The 14,554-nt window shown below is 42.7% G+C and overlaps 1 protein-coding gene across 1 annotated transcript in view; it reads right to left on the minus strand.

Moving 5' to 3' along the window:
- Positions 1-1,960: 1,960 nt before the first annotated feature.
- FAM199X (family with sequence similarity 199, X-linked) overlaps positions 1,961-14,554 on the minus strand; it is a gene marked incomplete at both ends in the record, with an annotated part of 57,125 nt that continues 44,531 nt past the window's right edge. Inside the window, 4 exons of the mRNA XM_080718707.1 lie at positions 1,961-2,131; positions 4,424-4,684; positions 8,872-9,033; positions 9,506-9,655. Coding sequence (XP_080574833.1) covers positions 1,961-2,131; positions 4,424-4,684; positions 8,872-9,033; positions 9,506-9,655 — 744 coding nt within the window. The remainder of the gene's footprint in view (positions 2,132-4,423; positions 4,685-8,871; positions 9,034-9,505; positions 9,656-14,554) is intronic.

Genomic DNA, 14,554 nt, shown 5'->3' on the forward strand with positions numbered 1-14,554 from the left:
CAAAAGGTTACAAAAATACCACAGACCTCAGCAAAGCTGCAAGGTATTAATTTTTATCCTGTTTTAATTCTTTAACCTTCAAGGAACCAATGTGAAATGAAAATTTCAAAATAACTGACTGAACAAAATGGAAGCCTGGTATCAACTGAGAATCAAGAATTTAAGTTGATAATATTTTCAACTTAAATATATTTAGTTAAAAAGTTACTTTAAAAGTTCACTTAATGTGTTTACTTAAACAGTAAAAGCCCTATGAACCCCATGACTCTACAGAGTTTAAAAAATATTGGTTACAGATGGGCACCTGTAAACCCAGCGCTTGAGAAGTTGAGACAAGATGATCACACAAGTATAAGGCCAGCCTGGGCAACTTAGTGAGACTTTGTCTCAAAATAAAAAATATAAAAGGCGGGGGTATAGCTCCATGGTAGAGCTGTCCTGGGTTTAATGCCCGGTATGAAAAAAAATTGGTTACAACTCCTTCTATAGAATGAGGGTTACCTCCTAAATACTATCCACAATAAAATACAAATTATGAAAGTTGGACAGCAGTTTGATTGTCAGTAGTTTCCATTTTCATCTTCTTTGACTCATGTGCATGTTCAGATATGTGGTGGAAAAAAAGGAATCACTCTACCTCAAATTCCTAACAATCTCTCTAAGAAAAAATTTAAAGATACTCCATGACTTCACATTGAAATTTAAAGTCTATTAATAACCAACAAGCTAAGTTTTTATTTTGTAACTCACTGCTGTGTACACATAGCAATTTATAGGAAGTTTAGCAGAATGCTAAGGGGTGTGTGTTATCAGTTACTTTTGAACATTAATCTGTTTACATGCCTGAAGTTGTTATACCAAATATTTTAAAATTAGAGCCGTGCTGGACCAGAAATGACCCGCAAAAAGAACTGAGGAATAGCGATTAACTTTGCAACAATTTCACAGCCTACAAATTCTGAAAGCAACTGGAAAGCATTGGTTGTGTGCCTAGTCGCTTGCTCCATTTGAATATTCAACAGAGTGTGAAGTCTAAAATTCAGCTACAAGCAACATGTTTTCCTTCCTCAGTAGTCATCTCCTGCAGTAAAGATTCTGATTTCATGTCAAATGAAACACAAAACTCGCTGGAAAAAGGACTAGGGCCTGTTCTTACACCGTTGAGTTAACAATGAATGGAAAGAGATAGAACTAAATTTAATGAAGGCACTATTGTAAACAGTTTCCACCTTCTTTGACCCGTGTGAATGTTCAAAGATGTGTGGTAGAAGAAAAGGAATCATTCTATTTCTAAATTGCTAACAATCTCTCTGCAAAAAAAGGGAAGAAACTCCGTAACTCCACATTTAAGTGTAAAGTTCTATTAATAACCAAAAGAGCTAAGGTGAATTCTGTGACCCCCCCTGCTCTGTACACTTAGAGCGATTAAGAGAGAAGTTCCGCAGAATTCTGTCTTGCACACACCACCAAGTCCTCCCGTGGCAAAAAAAGATTTGCACCAGGAACTGAGAATTATGTTATGGCCCTTTAGAAATCGCAACATAAGAAATGAATTATGATCTCTACACACATACACAATAAACTATTCAGCAGTACCTTGAAATCTCCTAAACTATAAAAGTACTAGCCTTTGACAAAGCCCACTTAGCCACCATAAACTTTAGTCAAAACATTTACTTAAAACAGTGGTTCTTAAACCAGACTGTGTATCAGAATAACCTGGCATGAGTTAAAGCCCCAGGCTGGACCACTCTCCCAGAGCTTCTGATTCCCCGGGTCTGCAGAAGCAACAACTTTTCCGGTGATGCCATAGCTGCAGGCCCCAGGGTCACCCTCTGAGAACCACCAGTCTAAATTATTCATGGTATATCAGCACAGCCCTAACCAAAATTTTGGTCAAGATGCATGTAAACCGATGATAGAATAATGCTTAGAAAGAACACTGATCAATTCATCCCTATTACATCAAAACATCGACATCTGCTTCGTGGTCTTCCTCTGTCACTTTCAAGGACAACACCTCTTCGTTCAGGAAGAGCCCGCTGAGCCTCTCCTTGCGGGCTTGCCTCTGCTCCTTCAGCTGCCTCTTGCGAAAGGCCTTCTGCTGCAACTTCCGCTGCTTGGATCGTTTCTGGCCAAGTACAAAGATCTGAGTCAGTAAGGGTTAGTGTTAGTGCTTGGCATACCAGCCCAGAGCATTCTATTTAGTCATTTATTTAGGTAATGTAGACTGAACCCAGGGTCTTGTGCGAATGCATTCTACCACTGAGCTTCATCACTAGTCCTTTGTTTTTTTTGTGTGTTTGTTTTTTTTTTTTTTAACAGAACTGGGGATGGAACCCAGGGGCATTCTACCTCCTAGTACTGGGGATGGATGGAACCCCGAGCTACACCCCCAGCCCTATTTTTTATTCTTTATTTTGAAACTGGGTCTCACTGAGTTGCAGAGGGCCTCACTAAGTAGCTGAGTCTGTCCGCGAACCGCGATCCTCCGGTCTCAGCCTCCCGAATGCTGGGATTACAAGTGTGCACCACCACGCCCGACTTATTTTCAAATTCTAAGAGTTGATTAAATTCCTCTATCTGCAGCATGATTCTTACACCAATAAATGAACCAATGGCATAGACTTAAAAATAAGTGTGTGTGTGTGTGTGTGTGTGTGTGTATGTGTGTGTGTGTGTGTGTGTGTCTTACAGGGGGCTGAACGCAAGAGCATAGACTCTCTGAACTATTTCCCCAGCCTTTAAAATTTTTTTTAAGTCTTGAAACAGGGTCTCACTAAGTTACTGGGGCTTGGCCTTGAATCTGTGATTCTCTTGCCTTACCCTCTCAAGTACTGGGATTATAGGCATAAGCCACTATGCCTGGCTAATAATGATTCTTTTAAGATTCTATTTTTATGGTATTTGACTAGCAACTCTTCTGACGTGGAGAAGTTCATACTTGAGCATTTGTTTGACCGTGCACTTTGAAGATTTATTCCTTAAATCAAGTTAAGATACACTGGTGTCAATGCAAAGCAAAAGCAAAGTTAATATTAGGGGATGATATTGAATATAAAATGTAGAGAACACTGCCCAAATCTTTGGCACTTATGCTTTCAAGGTGGCTTTCACCCAAAAGCACTAGCAATTTTACAATAACTGGGAAAGAATCATCCCTTTGTCACAGTAAGAAAAGATTATCTTAAAAGCCCATTAGAAACCTGTGGGTAGCCGGGCATGGTGGCGCATGCTTGTAATCCCCGCGCTTGGGAGGCAGAGACAGGAGGATCGCGCAGGTTCGAAGCCAGCCACGTTGGCTTAAGAGACCCTGTTTCCAAATAAAATATAAAATAGGTCTGGGAGTGTAGCCCAGAGGTAGAAGGGCTTCCAGGCACCCCAGTACCACCAAAAAATAAAAAAGACCCCATGTCCAGGGAAGTCTCTTGGCAACCAATAAAGTTAATATTGTCTTTCTACTTCTCTATGAACCAGGGACAGAATCATTGTGTATCTTTAAGTCGCCATTGTGTTCCCTAAGAGAGATTTTCTTTTCGTTTTTAAATTGGTCCCCAAACCTGGTAAGGTGGCACACACTTGTAGAACAGCCTTGGTAACTTAGCAAGAGTCTGATCGAAGTAAAAAATAAAAAAATAAATAAAAAGGGCTGGGCTGTAGCTTGAAGGCAGGACACTACTGGGTTCAATCCGCAGTAGCGCGTACACACACACACACACACACACACACACACACACACACGCGCGCGCGCGCGCAAAAATAAACATAAATAAATAGAGGGCTGGGGTATGGCTCACTAGCAGAGCGCTCATGGGTTCCATCCCCAGTACCACAAATAAACAAACAAATAAATAAATAAATACATAAATAAGTTCCAGACCATACCACTATACCACTGCAAAGAATAAACTCCCCTGCTAAGGCGTGAAACCATTCTGTATACACTTGTATCATCTTTTTTAAGTGCCCCAAAATATTATACAGAAACTTTTCAACTGTGAAGAGTAGACAGGCATGACAAAAAGCATTATTACATCTTTAAATTCGCTAAGAAGAAACATTCCGGACTAAAGCATCAAGAAAACACTTGACACACACCAAAGACAACATTTTAGGAGCTAATAGACAGCAACATCAGCGACATAGCGAGATTGGCTTGGTCGTGAGTTGCAGTCGAGATTGAAATCTGGAGAATTAGCATTTCCATCAATAAATCTTACTTAAAACAGATACAGAAATGAGATAAAGTCGGATGTGGTATGGTTGTGGGCCAAAAGTACTTCAAAGCACTCGCTCTAGGTAGGCTGAGTGCTTTCTGCGACAGGAAAGGGTCCTGCTCATTCAGTTAAAACCGAAACCCCAAACGAAGGAGTACTAATATTAGTATCGAAAGGTAAAGTTTTGTATTGATTAGACATTTTACTTTGGAATCCCGAATCCGCTCTGCTGCACTGGCGGACAGGTTGCTGTCACTGTGTGCTCGACTCATGTTGGCACTGGAGTTTGAAGCAGAGTTTCCAACACTGGACCCACTGCTGCTTGCAGAACTGACCATGCTGGCACTGCTGCTGCTGGCGCTGGCACCGCTCACTCCGCTGGTGCTTGCACAACTAAAGTTGCTTCTCTTCCAGGCCTCTCTTGCAGGCCGCTGGCGAGGGCTATGCTCCTTGATATAGTTTCTGACCTTGGGACACATGGACCAAAAAAAAAAAAAAGCACATTATCCAAAAGGTTACCAAAAGTCCTGCAGATCGAGCCGGGCGTGGTGGCGCATGACTGTAATCCCAGCATTCGGGAGGCTGAGACAGGAGGATCGCGGTTTGTTGACAGCCTCGGCTACTTAGTGAGGCCCTTTGCAAGTCGGCGAGACCCTGTTTCAAAATAAAGAATAAAAAATAGGGCTGGGGTTGTAGCTCAGAAGTCGAATATCCCTGGGTTCAGTCCTCGGTGTCACAATAAATAAATAAATAAATAAATAGGCTTCCCTGTGCTGAGTTCAATCCTCAATACCACGATAAATAAATAAATAAATAACCGAGCATGGCGGCGCACGCTTATAATCCAGCATTCGGGAGGCTGAGACAGGAGGATCCAGGTTCGCTGACAGCCTCACCTATTTAGTGAGGCCCTTTGCAAGTCGGTGAGACCCTGTTTCAAAATAAAGAATCAAATTAGGGCTGGGGGGAAGTCGTGTTCCATCCCCAGTACCGCAAAAAAAAAGTGCTGCAGATGAACAGGTGATAGAATAAGCGGGGTGCAATGGCACACGTGTGTAACCTCAGGACTTGGGAGGCTGAAACAGGAGGACTGCAGGTTGGAGGTTAGCCTCCACAACTTAATGACACTCTGTTTCAAAATATAAAATAAAATAGGGCTGGGGGTGTAGCTCAGAAGTAGAACCTCCTGGGGTTTGATCCATAGGATCACCACTGGAAAAATAAAGAAAGAAGGAAAAAGAAGACTTCAGCAATTTAGCGAGACACCATTTTATTTTTATTTTTGTGGTATTGGAGATTGAACCCAGGGGCATTCTACCTCCACACTACACCTCCAGCCCTTAAAAATATTTTTTGTTGTTTTGAGAGAGTCTTGCTAGGTTGCTGAGGCTGTCCTCAAACCTATGATCCTCCTATCTCAGTCTCCCAAGTACTGGGATTACAGGCATGTACCACAATGCCTGGTGACCCCGTTCTAAAATTAAAAATTAAAAAAGGGCTATGGGTGTAGCTTGGAGGAAGAGTGCCCCTATGTTCAATCCCCAGTACCCTACCACTGAAGATAAAAGAAAGGAGAAAGACTAGAAAGGCGCCAGGGGTGGTGGGTCACGCTTGCAATTTCAGTACTTGGGAGGCTGAGACAGGAGGATCCCAGGTTCAAAGCCAGCCTCAGCTACTTAGTGAGGCTCTCAGTAACCTAGTGAGACCCTGTTTCAAAAATTAAAAAACAAAATAAGGCTGGAGGTATAGCTTCCAGGGAGAATGCCCCAGCACAATCCCCACAAAAGGTCTCGATTTAAGTTGATTTAAGTAAATTAATGGTCATATCAGTTGCCGAATGAGGCGGCACACACCTATTATCCCAGGATTTCCCAGTATTTGGGATGCTGAGATAGGAGGATCGCAGGTTCAGGGCCAGCCCCAGCAACTTAGTGAGACCTTCAGCAACTAAGAGAGACTCAACTTCAAATAAAAAATAAACAGGGCTGGAGGTATGATGCTATTGGGTTCAATCTCTACTACAAAAAAAAGTCTCCACTTATAGGCCGGGCGTGGTGGCGCACGCTTGTAATCCCCGCGCTTGGGAGGCGGAGACAGGAGGATCGCGCAGGTTCGAAGCCAGCCGCGCTGGCGTAAGAGACCCTGTTTCAAAAATATAAAATAGGTCTGGGAGTGTAGCCCGGAGGAAGAAGGGCTTCCAGGAACCCCAGTACCACCAAGAAAAAAAAAAGTCTCCACTTAAATTGATTTAAGTGAATTAATGATTACATCTATGATTAGAATGGTTATTTCCTAAGTTTTATCCAGGGGCCAGTGGTACCTGTCTTCAAATGCAAGGCATCCATTTATCGCACTAACAAAAAATGGGCTGGAATGTAGAAAAGTATAGTGTATGTCTGTTGAGAGAAATACTGAAATCGGAGAGATCTGTTAGAGATGATAAATAAAACAAATGAACCAATAAGAGAATATAAATATTACGTATTCATTTAGCCATGCACTAGAGACTCTGTTGAGAATATACCAGAAATACACATTTCAGAACAGCAGAGGGAAAGTTCATTAGATTCTGCCCTAGCCAGAATCTAGTCTCCATAAGACTGCTCATGAACACAAAGGTGCCTCCAGGAGCCGGGCGTGGTGGCGCACGCTTGTCATCCCAGCATTCGGGAGGCTGAGACAGGAGGATCGTGGTTCGTGGACAGCCTCAGCTACTTAGTGAGGCCCTCTGCAACTCTGTGAGACCCGGTTTCAAAATAAAGAATAAAAAATAGGGCTGCGGGTGTAACTAAGAGGCAGAATGCTCCTGTGGTTCACCCCCAGACCCGCAAAAAATATAAATAAATAAATAAGCCAGGTGTGGTGGCGCACGCTTGTAATCCCCGCGCTTTGGAGGCGGAGACAGGAGGATCGCACAGGTTCGAAGCCAGCCTCAGCTACTTAGTGAGGCTCTCAGCAACTTAGTGAGACCCTGTTTCCAAATAAAATATAAAAAAGGTCTGGGAGTATAGCCCAGAGGTAGAAAGCCTCTGGGTTCCACCCCTAGTACCACCAAAATAAATAAAGAAATAAAACAAAATAAATAAATATAAAGGTGCTGCTATATGAGATGTAGACAAACCATGGGTCTCCATTTTGTGTTTATACTACATTTTTTATATCCATTCAATAAGGCCGGGCGTGGTGGCGCACGCTTGTCATCCCAGCATTCGGGAGGCTGAGACCGGAGGATCGTGGTTCGCGGCCAGCCTCAGCTACTTAGTGAGGCCCTCTGCAACTCAGTGAGAGCCGGTTTCAAAATAAAGAATATCCATTCAATAAAGAAGAACATGGTGATGCGTGTGTGTAATTCCACTACTGAGACTTGAAACAGGAGGATGATGGCAGGTCTGCAGCCAGCCTCAGCAGTTTAGTGAGGAGCTCCACCATCTAGTGAGCCCTCTTTCAGACTAAAAAATAAAATAGGGCTAGAGATATAGCTCAGAGGCAGCAGAATGCCCCTAGGTTCAATCCCTAGTGACACACACACACACACACACACACACACACACACACGAACAAAATTATGTCGTTTGCAGGAAAACCGATGGAACTAGAAGAATATTAGGCTAAGTGAGATCAGCCAAGTCTCGGAAAGTCAAGTGGTATATGTTTTCTTTCAGATGTGAAATCTAGAAAGAAAATGGGAAACAAGGGATTCAGATAAACTAGCAGAGAGACCAATAGGATTGGGGGAGGGAGGAAGAAGGGGAAATAGGAGGACTGAAGAACGATCAATAAGCATTCAAACACTGCGAAAGCAACAGATGAAGGCATCGCTACTCATCTCTCGAACACGTTCGGGGATGGAGGAGTGGGGAGTGGGGTGGGATGCAGGAGGAAACGCACTGAGTGATGGGTATTGGACATATTCGTTTCACTTTGGATCTCGCTATGATGTATATTTACAACTACAATGCACTAATAAAAGCTCAAAATCCCATGTGTTCTCAAATATTCGCATTATTTTTAATTTCTTCTCCTCTCCGCCTCCTTCTTTTGCCGTGCTAGGAATTGAATGCAGGATATGCATGGACGCATATCCCCAGTCCCACCATCATTTTTTCTAATACAATATTTCACAAAAGCGATTTTGACTTTAATTCACTACGGATATACATCTGATTATTCAAATCTACACTTTTAAGCCAGGCACGGTGGCCCACGCTTGTAATCCCAGCATTTGGGAAGCTGAGACAGGAGGATCATGGTTCAAGGACAGCCTCAGTTACTTAGTGAGGCCCTTTATAACTCAGTGAGACCCTGTTGCAAAATAAAGAATAAAAAAATAGGACTGGGGGTGTAGCTCAGAGGTCTAATGCCCCTGGGTTCCAATCTCAGCACCGCAAAAAAAAAAAGTCTATACTTTTCAAGATGGTGGTATTTTCAACTGGGTGTGGTGGTGCATACCTGTAATCCCACTACTTAGGAGGCTGAGACAGGAGGAGCTCAAGTTTGAGGCTTGCTGGTACAACCTACTGACACTGTTTCAGAATTGTAAAAAATAGGGCTGGGGTGTAGCTCAGAGGTTCAATCGTTAGTACCATAAACAAAACAAAAAGACACAAGACAGTAGTATTTTAACAGGCATGCAATCTATATTCACTTTACATACCTGCTTCAGTTTTTCATCGGTGAGACAGTTAAGTTCAATGATAAACTCACTGTCTGTAGGGGAGATCTGAGCAGAAGGATCAATGATTTTAATAATATCAAGTTGTTCCCGAAGGCCCATCTCAGTACTGACTTTACGACTCAGATATTCAATATATTCCACCTAAGTGATGAAAAATCACAACAAATATCAATACTAAAATCTCTAATCTTTTAGTAGGTTAATGAGAATGAATTTTCTATTGCACTAGCCCCTAACATTGTATTATTCCCTGAAAAGCAATCAGCTAAAGCTCAAATTCAAATTTACTAAAACAATCCACATTTACCCAATGGCTTCAAATACGTAGTAAAATGAGCTTCACCTATTTTCCACGCATAAGCTTTTTAAAAAAAAATTTTATTAGTGTATTATATTCATACATCATATTGGGGTAAAAAAACTGTGTGGACATACATGTGCACATCACCGATTTAACCCCTACCCAATTCCCACCCCGTTCCCTCCCCGTCCCCCCCTCCCTTGCTTGGCTTAGTGACTGACTTCGATATGTTTAAGTACATTGTGTGTTTTAGAGATTTTCCTCTTCCCCCTTCCTTTCTCCTCCTTTAGGTTGTCTTGTTTACTCCCTTACCTGCTCGTCATTTGTCATTGCACTCCAAGGAAGGTCATCTAAATTCCGGTGCTTGTTTTTCTTTTTAGGAAGCAGGCAGGGTGAACTTGGAATGCTGGGTATGACATCAGAAAGCACGTCGCTCCCACTGGCGATGTCACTGCCAGGTAACTATAAAAATAAGGACAGCAGGGGACAGAGAAAGCAAGATGTTAAAAAAATCATTTGAAATGCCACAACCGATTTTACATCGAGTAAAAGTTCTCTTAACATAAGACTAATGGAAACTACAGAAATAGAAGACGCTGATTCTGATTCATGAGATGGTATAAAAATATAATTAATTAGCCTTAGCGAATTTTTTTTTTGGGGGGGAGAAACTAACAAAAGAGATCCCAGAGTTCAAAAATCAGCTCCACTGTTCCCTGGAGGCGTGATCTTTACTAACTTAGTTTACTTCTTTGAGGAGGAGTCTGGAGTAAAATGTAGTTCTTGTGGATCTCAAAAGGTTATTGAGTTTTTGTTGTTGTTTTGTACTTAAGATTGTAGTCATGGGTGTCTGACTTCCAGGTTATACCCCCAGCCCTATTAGATATTTTATTTGGAAACAGTTTTGCTAAGTTGCCAAGGCTAGGCCCCAACCTGAGATCCTCCCGTTTTAGCCTCCCAAGTACTGGGATTACAGGAGTGTGCCACGACAGTTGGTTCTGTTGAGAGGTTTCAAGGAGATAACATGCAAATGAGATGACATGCCTGGCACATAGGCAATACTCAATAAAGATGCTATTTTTCTTTTCCCATAATTTGCCCTATTTTTTCAGTATTGGGGATTGAACCCAGGGGCATTCTTCCTCTGTGCTATACCTCCAGCCATATTTTTAATTCTTCAATTTATTTATTTATTTACTTATTTATTTATTTATTGCAGGTCTGGGGATGAACGCAGGGACATTTGACCTCCTAGCTACACCCACTGCCCTATTTTTTATTTTTATTTTGAAACCAGGTTGCACTAAGTTGCGGAGGGCCTCACTAAGTAACAGAGGCTGTCCGCGAACCCTGATCTTCCTGTCTCAGCTTCCCAAGTACTGGGATTCTAAGTGTACGCCCCCATGCCCAGCCTGCTGTGCCCTGAAGCAGCATATTTGTTGCTAAAGTGGCTGGGTTAAATTTCACAAAGTGGTGTCTCAGAATGACAGAAGAGGAAAAGGAACGGTACCTAGGTAGAGACAATAATTGAATAAAATCATAGGTGGGAAAATGTAGGGTGAGGTGAAATCAATATAATTAAAACAGAAAATGAGTGTAGGGATTGGAAAGCATGTAGAAGCCAGGCGTGGTGGCCCATGCCTATAACACTCCCAGTATTTGGGAGGCTGAGACAAGAGGATCACAAGTTCAAGGCCAGCCTCAGCAACTTAGCGAAACCCTGTTTTAAAATAAAAAATAAAATAGGGCTGGGCTATAAATCAGAGGTAGAATGCCTCTGGGTTCAATCCCCAGTACCATTAAAAAAATCATAGAGAATTGGTCTCATAGTTTGAAACTCATGTTAATGTATAATTATACCGCACCAATACATTTCTACAAAACAAAAGTGTTCACAATATTTTCTAAGCAGAAATAATGTAATAAAACTAATCTTCAGGGAAGAATAGTTAAAAAGCACTATGAGATCCAGACATGGTAACACGCTCATAAACCCAGTTCTTGAAAGGCTGAGACAGGAGGATCACAGGTTTGAGGCCAACCTCAGCAACCTAGTGAGACCCTGTTTCAAAATAAGTAAAATTGGGCTGGGGGTGTAGCTCAGAGGTAGAATGCCCCTGGGTTCAATCTCCAGTACCAAAAAATAAATAAATAAGCCAGGCTATCCCATTGGAAATGTTAAGAAGTCAGACATGTAGGATTAGAGTGGCAGTTGTATGGCAGAATTAATTGCATGAACTGTAATACTTGTTAGATCAGAAATTTTGCATTTTATAACTGAGAAGAAAATAGGCTCTCCCTAAAATTGAGAGATCACCTCTATAACTTCCCATTAACTTGGTTTTCTGCCTTTCCTTCCACTGAAAGAAAAGGATGAAAGGATACCCTTTCTGGCCCTACTAGCACCAAGGAAGCCAAGACTCTATTGCGATCCATTGAAATTTGCACTTGTATATATTTCCTTGGCTACCGTGTGTGTGTGTGTGTGTGTGTGTGTGTGTGTGTGTGTGTGTGTGGTACTAGGGGTTGAACCCAGAGGCATTTTATCTCTAAGCTACACCTTCATCCCAATTCTTCCCTCCCTCCCCCCTCTCTCCCTTTCTTTCTTTCTCCCTTTCTTTCTTTCTTTCTTTCTTTCTTTCTTTCTTTCTTTCTTTCTTTCTTTCTTTCTTTCTTTTCTTTTCTTTTCTTTCTTTCTTCATACTGGGAGTGGAACCCAGGGGCTTTTCTACCTCCAGGCTATACTCCCAGACATCCCGATTCTTCGATTCTTCCCTTCCTTCCTTCCTTTCTTTCTTTGGTTCTTTCTTTGGTACTGGGAGTGGAACCCAGGGGCTTTCTACCTCCGGGCTATACTCCCAGACCTATTTTATATTTTATTTGTAAACAGGGTCTCACTGAGTTGCCGAGAGCCTCACTAAGTAGCTGAGGCTGGCTTCGAACCTGTGCGATCCTCCTGTCTCAGCCTCCCAAGCGCGGGGATTACAAACATGTGTCACCATGCCTGGCTTATTTTGAAACAGGGTCTCACTATGTTACTAAGATTCTCACTAAGTCGCCGAGGTTGGCTTTGAACCTGTGATCCTCCCGTCTCAGCCTCCATGGGCCACTATGCCAGGCTAATAGTTGCCTTCTGTTTTACAAATGAATCAATCCCCGGCCCCTGAGCTCTCCAAAGATAGAGATGTAAAATAAGCCCTGTCGTGGCACAGCCTTGTAAGCCCAGAACAGATTACAGGAGGCCGAGACAGGACGATTGCAAGTTTGAGGCCAGTCTTAACAATTTAGCGAGGCTTTCTACAACTTAGCAAAATTATGTGTCAAAAAAAAAAAAAAAAGAAAGAAAGAAAGAAAAAGAAAGAGAGAAAGCAAACAAGCAAGCAAGTGGGACGTGGTGGCGCACGCTAGTAATCCCAGTGCTTGGGAGGCTGAGACAGGCGGATCGCACAGGTTCGAAGCCAGCCTCAGTTATTTCATGAGGCGCTCAGGAACTTAATGAGACCCTGTTTCCAAATAAAAATATAAAATAGGTCTAGCTAGGAGTGTAGCCTGGAGGTAGCATGCCCCTGGGTTCCATCCTCAGTACCACACACACACACACTATATATATATATATATGTTAGGGCTGTTAGTGTAGCTCAGAGGCAGAATGGCCCTCGGTTCAATCCCCAGTACCACACACACACACACACACACACACACACACACACACACACACACACGTAAAACAAGCCAGCTTCCCCTACCTTTTAGGGCTAGCTTTTAATGAAACCTAACTTCTTGCCATTGAGGAGCTGGGAGGAGAACCGTGGGAGGGAACCAAGCCCTAGGCGACAGGTGCAAACAGTCCCACAGGTAACCTTTCAGGTTTACTGTCCCCAAAGTGCGCTCTCTCTCTCTTTTCTCTTTCTGTTTTTATTTTTCAGGTACTGGGGGTTGAACCCAGGTGCATTCTTCCTCTGTGCTAAACCCCCAACTCTTTAATTTTTTGTTATGGTACTGGGGGTGGAACCCAGAGGCTTTCTACATTTGGGGCTATATCCCCAGGCCTATTTTTTGTACTTTATTTGGAAACAGGGTTTCACTATAAGATGCCAAGAACCTCACTAAGTAGCTGAGGCTGGCTTTGAACCTGTGCAATCCTCCTGTCTCAGCCTCCCAAGTACTGGGATTACAAGCGTGCGCCACCATGCCCGGCTTTAATTTTTTTTTTAATGGAACTGGGGATTTTACCCAGGGGCATTCTATCTATGAGCTACATCCCCAGCCCTCTTTTTTTTTATTCTTTTATTTTGAAACAGGGTCTCTCACTAAGTCGCAGAAGGCCTCACTAAGTAGCTGAGTTTGGCTGCAAACCTGTGATCCTCCTGTCTTAGCCTCCCAAGTAGTGGGATTACAAGTGTGCATCACCATGCCTGGCTTAAATTTTTTATTATTTTATTTTATTTTATTTTTGGTACTGGGGGTGGAACCCAGAGGCTTTCTACCTCTGGGCTATACTCCCAGACCTATTTTGTATTTTATTTGGAAACAGGGTCTCACTAAGTTGCTGAGAGCCTCACTAAGTAGCTGAGGCTTGCTTCGAACCTGTGCGATCCTCCTGTCTCAGCATCCCAAGCGCAGGGATTACAAGCGTGCGCCACCACGCCCGGCTTAAATATTTTATTTTGAGTGAGGTTTCCCCGAGTTGCTGAGTCTGGTATCAAATGTGCTATCTGTCCTCCATCCTGTCTCAGCCTCACAAGCAGTGTAGGCATACACCACGGGGCCTGGCTCCTAGGAGCTTTTAACAGCTTACCCACAACAGTGTGGGTTCCAGCCCTTGATCTCTGAGGAGGAGGGGCCCAGGCAGCTCACTACTGGCCTGATCGACATCTAGGACTGTTTTTTAATCTTAGCAGCTGCTGAGAGACATTTTAAATCTTGGCAGTCTTTTCCTGTCCTTCCGGTTATAGCCTAAAAATGATGCCTTGGTAAAGAAAAAGGTTACTTGGTCTTGTGGCTGACAAGACACACTGGGTTGTTCCACAAGGTGCATGAAGAATTTTGTCTTTCTCTAAACTTTTTTTTTGTTGTTGTTGTTTTGTTTTTTAATGGTAATGGGGATTGAACTCAGGGGCATTCTACCTTTGAGCTATTCCACCAGCCCTATTTTTTTTTTTAAAACAGGGTCTTGCTAATTGGCTGAGATTGGCCTCAAACCTAGGATTTTTCTGTCTCAGCCTCTCAAGAATAGGGATTACAGGTGTGTACCACCACACTGGCCTAGCCCAATGTGACTTTGATTCCCATGATTTTTATTTTTTATTTTTGTTGTACTGGGGTGGAACCCAGGGGCTTTTTTCCTCCGGGCTATACTCC

The sequence above is a fragment of the Muscardinus avellanarius genome, assembly GCF_963383645.1.
Source record: "Muscardinus avellanarius genome assembly, chromosome: X".
Classification (NCBI taxonomy): Eukaryota; Metazoa; Chordata; class Mammalia; order Rodentia; family Gliridae; genus Muscardinus; species Muscardinus avellanarius.